Here is a 10846-nt window from a genome sequence, read left to right as displayed (position 1 = left end):
GGAAACATTTCAACCTATTTAAGTCTCAAAAAGCTGTAAAGTTCATTGAAGTCATCTAATTGTCTCCTCTTCTTTTACAAACGATTGCTCTAAATGTGAAGGGAGATTCGGCACTGAGTACCTTTGGCAGTGTCGAAAGAAATTTAAAGTAGAAAATGGCACTTTTCCAAAGCAGGAGATTTTCAACTGATTTCCCATTAACGATTTTGTTATGTGAGATAAACGTAAGGATTTACTAATAACTTTGAATACTTACATATTTGTAATTGTATTTGTAACACTGAAAATGAAAGTTGCTTCTTTCTATTTAAGTTTATTAATATGCTTCTTAACATATTTTGAAACATATCTTTTACTTTCGACTGTAATCGTGCACTGCATTGAAGCATCATTTTTATGTATCCTAGTCTTGTACAGGGAACTGCATCTGAATGTATTGCAATTTCAAATGTTGACTAAAAGCTACAACAAAGACTCGTTCACACTAGCCAAAAAACAAAATACTAATATACAAGGTAACGGGTGTCCCACTAGCTTTCGAACCCGAAAAAAACGTTATAATTTCCGAACAAACATACATAGGAAAATGAAATTCACAATACACGTACCTTGTTTCATGCTGAACACGAGACAGGGTTGAACGTAAACTCAAAGCGTCAAAACAAAGACGGTAGATGGCGCCAGGAGAAGTGGTGCGTGTGGGTTAGTGTGATGCGCGAGTCCCTGCATCGCGAGGATGGATCGGTACACCGTACCAGAACGCGTGTTCATTATAAAGAAATATTGGATATCGGGATCGTATCAGACCGTTCAACGTGAATTTTGCCATAAAGGACCATCGAAATGATCAATACATCATTTGGTGCACAAGTTTCGAAACAACAGGAACGTTGATTACGGGACATGGAAGCGCGCATCCACGGATGTCCGAGGAGACAATACAGAATGTGCGGCAACGTCTTTTGCAGTCTTCTAAGAAGAGCCTGCGTCGATTATCACAGGAGGCAGGGATGTCAAAGTCAACTGTGCAAAGAACCGCCAAAAGAGCCAAGCTGTGTCCCTATCGCGTTACAGTCCTCCAGGAGTTGAAGGCTACAGATTGGGAAAAGAGCGTGACGTATTGTTGTTGGTTGCAAGCTTTGCTGCATGACAATCCAGGAATCCTAGGCTTTACTTAGTTCACCGATGAAGCTTGGTTCCATCTCTCCGGGTATGTGCTCGCAGAATTAGCCGGGTGTGGGCCGCCGAAAATCCGCATGTGTACCACGAGACTCCACTTCACCCCTTGAAGGTGGGAGTTTGCTGTGCAATTTCCGACAGCGTATCATTGGACCCATCTTCTTTGAAGATACAGTAAACACACAAGTTTACTTACACATCTTCAGTGCATTTGTGAATCAGCTGGACGATGAAGAACTGCGTCGCGGTTATTTCCTACAAGACGGAGGGACGTGGAATACTTCCAACGTGTCCATGGCAGAAATTGAGGTCTTTTTTTGGTGACAGAATCATCTCCAAAGGATTGTGGCAGCCAAGATCTCCAGATTTGGCACCTCCGGATGTCTTTGTATGGGGTTTCCTTAAAGGTTGTGTCTACAGAAACAAACCACGATCACTGCAAGAGTTGCGAAACAACATCAAGAATGCGATTCACGAGATCACACCGGAGACTCTACATAGGAGTTTTCACAATATGGAAGGTCTTGTACAAACATGTCTGGACGTCCAGGGAAGACACTTGCAGCACCTGCTGTGACGATCATGTATTCAGCATGAAACAAGTTACGTGTATTGTAAATTTCATTTTCCTATGTATGTTTGTTCGGAAATTATAACGTTTTTTTCGGGTTCGAAAGCTAGTGGGGTACATTTGTAGAAAAATCGTGTACAGATATTCTTGTGTTTTTGTTATATTCATGGTATTTTTGCGTATCTAGGTTAATCGCGATGAAGATGCATCAAATAGATGAGGGAATAAACGTAACGTGAATACCTTACACAGGATTCGAATGTGAGACACATGGTTTCGTGGACCAACAATTATACCTGCTTCAACCTTTACGCGGATAAAAATGTAATATGCGCCAGTGAATACTCGTATCTCACTGCTTCATCCTTGTCAGAGTACAAATAATAATAACAAAACTGTACATAATTGTAATAACTTCATTATCATTTTGAGTATATATGTAGATGCTTTGTGATGCAATAACTTTATCTACTCTTGATCATAACCAATACACTAACCTCAACCATTTTTCCCTATCATATGTCATGGTTTACATTATTATTAATATTTCTGCAATACAATTACACTTACTCTTGTTTTTCCTTTGAATTTCATTTTTCGAACTTCATTTCAGTTACTCTTACATATACCTCAATCCTTAAAAATAAAAATAAAAATAAAAAACACGTACCACGTACAAAAAAACAGCAACCACAAATACGTATTAAAATAATTTTTAGTTATAGGTATAAAAAAATGCAACTTATTTTATTTGTGTACTTCTGTAAATAAGGCCTGTTCTGGATGCCAGAACAAGTCTTGTAATCTAAAGTTTTGTAACCAAAATACATAATCAAACAATATTCAAAGTTATTATAATACATGTAATATCATAAATAATGTACACATAACAGAAAAACGGGGAAACCGGTAATTTCGTAGCAAAATACGTCCTGGATTGTATTTAAGGTACCAGGACTTAAGCTCATATCCTCGAATGTATGCGGGTGGAGGAGAGCTGCTTCGGGCGGTTCCTTCCCTTTTTTAATTGTCAGAGTACTCGTCTTGTAACATATTTATGGTATCCATAGAGTCAGTTTCTTACGGATTTACGACTACCACAACTTTTTAAATAACCCTCGTACATATGATACTTGATCAATTCCGACTTTCTCAGTGTCGTACGTTGAGAGTTACTAGGAATAAAAAAAGACTGTAAACTGACACGTGTATAAACTTCGTCCGCAAACGAACAGTGTATCCAACTATTTGACGTGAAATTTGACACAAAAATTATAAGTTGTTAGCTCAACGACCTCTTGCATGCTGGGGGAAAAAATAGCCAACCTATAACAAGGAGAACAGCCATTAACAAATAGTCTTGCGTTATCCAAGAAGAGACAAATCACGTGACACACTCCTTGGAGGGCCATTTCGCTTAACAAGTCCTTTGCCGGATCGTGTTTCAAAATCACGCCGCAGCGCGGCGTTGCTACTCTTTAGCTAATGAACTGCCTGGTAGCGGTCTTCCAAAACGTGGGGCCTTTACTTACGTAATGAAGTCAGATGGCTGGCTACGTCTGACGCAAGTGTTTCGCTTCGGAAAACTGTCGGAGCGACGAGAGTTTTTTTTCCCCTCAGGGGTTCCCAACTAACGTTTGTTTCTCGGTCGCGCTTATTTTAAATTAAACAAGGAATGCTGCTCGGTCGTCCAAACAGAGAAGGAGGAAGCTTGGTCCTAATTAATACACGTTGCCAGGGAAAAACAAATGAAAGCTGTAAACAGACGCTGATGACATCTGTCTGTGAGGCATGGAAACTTCTAGAGCCACGGACAAGAAATCGCGCTCACACGATGGTAGGGAGAATTTAGATGTATGCATCTTATTAAATCGACAATTTACTGTAAAAGAGTTAACAGACAAGAGGGTTGAACTTTCAGCAAGCGGCACACCACGTGGCAAGCCACCTGGAAAGAAACATTAAGAAATTTTGGCGCCAAGAGAAAATTCAGTAGGATAGAGACGTTACTTACACATGTCTTCACCTGAAAGAAACCTTTGAAATATAAAATATTAAAGAAAGAAAGGTAATACATATAGAATTCGGACACAGGATATCCCCGATGGCGCAGTGGTTAACGTCGTCGCCTTGCAATCAAGGTGTCCCTGGTTCGACAGCAAGTTGAGGCACCTAGTGACTCGAATCTCACTTTAAACTGTAGGCCTGGTCCCGATTAGCCTGTCTGTTCCTAAAGTGGGCCTAGAGCAATGCTTCACTTCACAGAGAATAAGGAGGTGATAATGGAAGAGATAAATCGTCAGAAAGAGAGAGAGAGAGGGGGGGAAGTGGAAGAAGAGATAAAAAGAAACAAGGAAGAGAAAAGAAGTAGAAATAAAGGAAAAAGGGGAGAAAGAAGGAGGAAAGTTAGAAGCGTGAGAAAGAGAAAAAGTAAGTAAAGACACAAGAGAGAGAGAGAGAGAGAGAGAGAGAGAGAGAAGGAGAAGATAAATGATATTGCAACAGAGAGAGATAAGCAGGGAAATGAATACGCGAGGGCGGTAAAGAAGAAAACATAAAGATGTAGGAGGGAGGAGAGAAGAAGGGAAATTAGAAGCGAGAGACAGAAAAAAGAAAATAAGTGAAGATGCGAGAAAGGTAGAGAGACAGAGGAAAAGAGAAGTCATAAAACAAAGAGAGAGAGAATCAGAAAAATAAAGATACGAGATGAGAAAGAAGAAGTAAAGAAACGGGATGTAGGAAAGAAAGAGGTTAATTAGAAGCAAGAGACAGAAAGAATAACATACCTAAGGATCGATATAGGGAGATATAGAAGGAGAAGAGAAAGAAGAGGAGATATAAAGATCCTAGGGAAAGAGAGAAGATGTAAGGAATGGAGAGTGAAAGAAGATTGAATGATTGAATTGGTGTTTTAAGTCCACTTTATGCACAATAAGGCTAATTGGAACTGGACCTACAGTTTAAAGTGGGATCCGGACCACTATGTGCCTCCAGCGGGTATCTAACCAGGGACCCCTTGATTACAAGACGACGACGCTACCACTGCGCCATCAGGGAGACCCTGAGAGTGAATGAAGAGAAGCACGATCAAAAGGAAGATGAGGGGAAGTTGAAATTTGAAATCCAGAAAAGAGAGAGAAGGATAATGTAGAGAATAAAAAAGAAACATAGCGAATACAAATTTAGAGAAAGAAAGAGAGAGATTAGAAAAGAAAACAAACCAGAAAACATTAGAAGAAACATAAGTAAGGAAATAATCAAGGGGAAACAAATAGGAATACACAAGAAAGAATAGGCAAAGCTAGGGACCGATACCTTCCATTTGAAGCCAAGACGAGAACAAGATTAGAGTTCAGCTCGATAATCAGACACCTACAACCTGTATATGCAATTCAAGTCAGCAGCAAGAACAAGAACGGTCAGACATTAAAAAAGTTGGATTTAAGCTAACTTCATTCTTAGATCTCTTATTCGGGACAAAGAGGCTCTGGCGGGAATCAAGCCCACGACCTCTTGATTACACGTGAACAGCTTTAGTCACCACACTATCTGGGAGACCCGCAGGTATTGGAAACACGATACGGATAACGAAGAACAGCCACAAAACAAGACAAGGATATGCCAAATTTAGTCTGGTCCCCATATCATCAATAGCATAGGACACTGCAAGAAATTTCATGCAGTTGGCAACATTGCACCATACAACCATTAGCATGCACCGCTTGGAGTGTATCGTGTACAGCGGAGTCAGAAATATCCCATTTTGCACGAGTGTACACAAAAAATCGTGATGCGAATAAATGTGAAAGAACGTGAACATATCGCAGCAGCCATGGTTTGTAAAACCGCAGAAAGAAATTAGCATACACGCTGTCTGGACATGAACTGAGTCAGTGACAATAATGTTGGACGCAGAACATGGAGTTTATCGATGTTCAGCGGTTAAATGGCTGGAGTCGATTTTTTAACATGTTTGGGTTTTTGAACAGTTGGAGGTGGGAAATTTGTGCATTCCTTTTCATGGAATGTGGAATGATATTTCTAAAGGATTGTTCCTCAAAAATATACTACGTGAGGATTTGATAGCTATATCCCTTGGATACCATAATTGTTAAACATGTGGTGTGCATGTTTTCCAGAAGTTTTAAACACGAAAATGCATGTTTTAGTTATACTCATTTGTATATATTTTTTAAACTTCCGATACCTACATAGACTACATTTTTAAATATTTCGAGACGTCACTGATCTTAGTTTTAGAACATTACATGAAATGCATTTCTATAACAAAATCTTTTTAATTTAGTATGCAGTTTAGGAAGGGGGCATTGGCGTGAGAGATTCTTGCATCTTGGCTTAGAACTTAAATTCTCCTGGAATAAATGTTTTTTTTTTGTCAATGTGGCATACGATTGGAATTTGTTTACAACCAGATAATAAAATGTCTATTCTAACTTGTCATTTTCACAAAGTTGGAAATTGGAAATGTGTGAGTAATATGGTCTACATATGGAAGAATTCAACAAGATTCACAAACTCTCATGATGTTAAAATTAAAGTTTGGGGATTTAGTTGCAAACGTACCATGCTGAATTTTGTACCACTATCCCCTGAAGTTTTCATTTTATTCGTTATATAAATATACAGAGTGTCTCTCCAAAATTGCCTTGATTCTAAACGGTTAGGATGTTTCAATAGTACCACTCTTCTCTGGTTGTCGTTTGTAAGAAATCGGCAGTGTATGTGAATACCGCATTCCACCTCGATGAACGCTGCTACTAGTATGAATCATGGTCGCAGTTAAACGCACCACACGCAATGGAAGATGTAGCATATAGTGTGCCTTGAGATAGAGGGTAGTTTGAAAAATTTGCTTGTCACTAGAGATGCTCATATTAGAATGGATGTCTTGAGTAAATGGTGATAGCTAGATGATTATACATGTACTTTTGACCTTGTTATTGTCTATATACTTCTGTTCATTACAACATTGTGATAAGTTGAAATCAAGGAAAAAAATTGAACCACCTATTATAACACACACACACACACTTCTCTATTATTTGAGAAACGATTTTGTTTCTTTATTATGTAATTAGGGTGTTTATACCTAAAACCAGTGCGACTACTTCTTCCTGTACTATGTAATCATTGTTTTACTTCTATGACAACGTTGTTTAAATGTTAGTATACACTGTTGTGAGCTTATTGGTTTTCTTCCTCAGTATATGCGTATAATGTGTCACATTTTTATTCTTGTAAATTGTAGTTTTCATTAATATTAATAATTGGTGTTAGAAATAAAAATATCAAACATCCATTTATATTATATTTGTTTTGTATCCTGTCACACTTATCAGTAATTAATGATAGAATAATATTAATAAATGTATGTAGCACAAATCCATTTTTTCGTGTTGCACGTACAGAACACTGACATGTTTTCATATTTTTTTACACAGTGGATGATAACAAGACGTGAAAATCTCTGGTACACTAGACACAATTAATAATTGCAGGCTGATGAACACTGTGTGATTTTGGCACACAACAGAAGCACAAGAAAATGGAAAACAGGTAACAGTTTCAGATTGCATAACTTTAGCTTTTCTGTTGAGTTTACAGTACACCAGGCAACATAAGCCACTGTGTTACCGTATAGTCATTACAATTTTAGTTAGTAATAATGCACATTATGTAGTATGCATGCTATAATTGTTGGTGTGCACTAAGCAGTACTAATGAGGTTTTTTTTGTGTTCTGAGCATGTGTTTAATGTGTTTACCTCGTGTTTTTTGTGTGGTGCTGGTATCATGTAATTAGCTTCACCTGCAATAAACATGTTTTTCGTTGAATATGTTAATTGTTACACACATCGAAAAAGTATCCCTTCCGTTGTGCGCAGAATATAATATTTGAACCCAGTACCAAGGTTGAGTAAGTAAATTACCAGGATGAAACACATATTTGTGACTGAACGTATGATTTCGTGTTTGTTATCTTGTAAAAAAAAAAAAAAACATGCACGCTTGTACAGAATTTCGTTGCTCTTTATATACCGATTTGTGGATTTTCTTTTTTCAAAATCCTGTTTTATTAGTTTATAAAGGAACGTTTTCTACATTATTTATTTTTATATGAAACATTTATGCACAGATTTATTTTGGGGTGTGTATTGAATAATTGTTCTTTTACATGAGAAGTACTTAATGTATTGATTACATTCTTTGCTTTACCAGATTTTCAAATTTGCATATCATTGTAAACATTCACTAGCATCTAATCCTACCTTTCTTCACATTATATTAGATTAGGAGCTAAATCAATGAGATCTTTAGATTTTTAAGTTTCAAGTCGATCATAGTGATTACAAAAATTAATGGTTACCTTTGCCATAGATTTATATAGAATTTTAGATCTGGAGGCGTACGTTAGTATTTAAGGTTGGTTGGTATTTATGGAGTGGGGTGTATGTGTATATTTGGAGCCAATGTTACCATAAATTTGATCTTCGTAAAACGTTCAGGGGGGGTGATTAGTTAATATGGGGTGCGTGTTTGTGGTTGGATAAATCAATGGCCTTTGCAGTTATTAATCAACGCGAATATAACACTTTAATAAATATTGTAATATCTACTGATTAAGTGGATTGCTAACCTTTGTCCATGTTAGATGTAATGGTGAAGAAAATGCTGATACACAAAATCTTTGTACAATATAAATTAGGGCTGCGAAATGTTACAAATATAAGTAAACTCACTTCCCACTTTCTATATCTTATGATCCATTTTCTGATAACATAGAAAGCGGGTACGTATCACTTGATTGTGACAGCAATCCGATCCTATCAAATTGGATTAGGTAATTTAATCCATTCCAATAAGGCAGATATAGATCGTCTCTTTTGTTTAAAGACGAGCTTCTCAAGAACATGCTAACAAGGTTTTCAAGGAAGGACTCGTTGAACTTCTTCAAAATTATTCACAACTCAGCCTTGCTTCTCAGAGATCTTTCGGTCAATTACTGTTCCACGTTTACATCCGTAATAAAATTTTGAAAGAAAAGAGCAGGGAATATCTGAAACGAATGCTTCATTAGATACTTCTTGTTGCCGCTTTATTTCTTGTATATATACGAGGGGTGGCCAATAAGTTGTTGCACGTGCCGAAGGGTAGTCCTACTGATCTTTTACCAAAGGAAAAGTAGTGTAATTTTATGAAAAAGGAAAACCGTAAAGAGAATAAGGAAAAGGGTGTTTGCTTAGGAAATTTGTGTAAAAATGCCTAGATTTTAATCGAAATAGATAATTTGACATTTTGATTTCCATAATTAAGGGCATATTTAGAAACTTTTTTTTACCTTTGTAAATTTTAATTCCTAAAATTTGGGACTAAATGTAAAGTATATACACCGTATGTGAGAATGATAATGTGACGTCATCTGCGAAATTGGCGAGGACAATAAAAGAACAAAGAAAATTGGGGCGTGCGAATTTAACTTTCAGATTCTTAATTGGAGGATTGTGGTGATAAGACATTTCAGTATGTAGTGTAAGTATGCGAGGAATTTTTGGGGGGTGGGGAAGGCATTTTGTGCCACAAAAATCCTAAAGAGGGACATTTTGCCACAAGTATTATATATTAATGTTCTTTGTCATTCGTTCCCAGATCGTGAGCACAGAACTCTAAACATGTAAATTGTCAAGAACATCCCTTTTTTACTACAGTAAAGCATGCACATGCTTAAATTGCTAATGTGTGTATCGAAATACAAATGAAAAGGGCATTCCTAGATACTGGTCCGTGTGTTGAACTACAAATCAATTTAGATGATCAGATACGAATGGTCCAAAGGAACCAAATTTACATACCCGACCTCCATGGCGGAGTGGTTAGCACATCGCGTCACGACGTCAGAGGTCCCGGTTTCGAATCCCGACCTCATGGATGTTATTTGTTGTTTGTTAGTGTCCTTTCATCATATTATTACTCATATTCATCGTCGCGATTAGCCAAAAGTGTCAGAAAAGCGACCTGCAATAGCATAATTCAATCAATCTAATATCTACAGCGCTTTCTTTGGTGTTTTCCATAATTTGTGTTTACTTGGAGAACTTTCTTTGCTCGTACAAACTCTTTCCTGTGCGTATAATACATACTGCTGATCTAAAGATGCTTTGCAAGATAGATCATAATAAACACAGTTCATATTCATCTTTAAATACAAAGTACAAGGCTAACGCTGCCGTGGCGACCTGCACAGCCTTTCTTCTCTTGGTGCACCTCACTAGAGCGACTGGGTTCGGAGACACAAAGGCTTCCCTCATGGCCCGAATAAAGAGGTCATTCATGGGATGAGGGTGGTAGAGGCATATGGGCTGCACGAAGCGCAGAAGAGAGTGCAATCCAGCGTACACCATCGACAATCCCGTGTACTGCATTCCGACAACGTTCTCTTCTCCGCAGATGCCGGAGAGGAAGCAGAGGATGCCACAGGAGACGGATCCTCGATGGAGAAGCGCCTCAGCAGATCTCCACAGCATCCACTCGTCGTTCACGAGCGGGACATCCACGACGATGACGTCATAGCCAGCTCTGGCTGCATCCCTTAGCCTGTTTCCGTACTCGTCCAAGTTCATATCTCCTATGTCCCACTGTATGAAGACCATCTCGCGGCGGTTGAAGTTTTGTCTGTTGCGACGACGACGATGTCGCCTGTTAGGATTGCGGTGGTCCATCTTGTCGTTTTGGCTTTCTGACCTCCGTTGCTTGGCAACGGGGGCTGTTGGTTCCATTGTCGTATTGAAGTTATTGTGTTGGTGAGAATTCTAACATCATAAGGCTATTTTTCCTATGTGGTGGAGCGCTACGACGCCAGGGGTCCGAACCTGGCCTGAGCATAGATGTTTGTGAGTGTCGATTCACCAATTTCATCATGTCATCACTCATCCTCATCTTCGCAAATTAGCCAAAAGTTGCAGAAAAAGCACCCTGGACTGCATTTTGCATATTAATGAGTAGGGAGACAAATTTATGGTAAATAAAAACTGAGGAGAGCGATAAATAAAATGTTAGATCAGCGGTGGAAAAAAAATTG

At 38.3% G+C, this 10846-nt stretch overlaps 1 protein-coding gene across 1 annotated transcript; it reads right to left on the bottom strand.

The window, feature by feature from the left end:
- Window positions 1–9938: 9938 nt before the first annotated feature.
- LOC145980872 (transmembrane protein 11, mitochondrial-like) lies at window positions 9939–10544 on the bottom strand. The gene has a single exon (XM_083113955.1). It carries the CDS (start codon window positions 10542–10544, stop codon window positions 9939–9941), a length of 606 nt encoding a protein of 201 aa, XP_082970081.1.
- Between the last annotated feature and the right edge of the window lie 302 nt (window positions 10545–10846).

The sequence above is a fragment of the Lepisma saccharinum genome, chromosome 28 (assembly GCF_977018435.1).
Source record: "Lepisma saccharinum chromosome 28, izLepSacc3.1, whole genome shotgun sequence".
Classification (NCBI taxonomy): Eukaryota; Metazoa; Arthropoda; class Insecta; order Zygentoma; family Lepismatidae; genus Lepisma; species Lepisma saccharinum.
The sequence above is the reverse complement of the archived record's forward strand: the minus strand, read 5'-3'. Positions and strand labels throughout refer to the sequence as shown.

What these genes read in the sequence shown, in the direction of transcription:
- LOC145980872 (XM_083113955.1), bottom strand. Translation starts at nt 10,544, where the DNA reads ATGGAACCAACAGCCCCCGTTGCCAAGCAACGGAGGTCAGAAAGCCAA.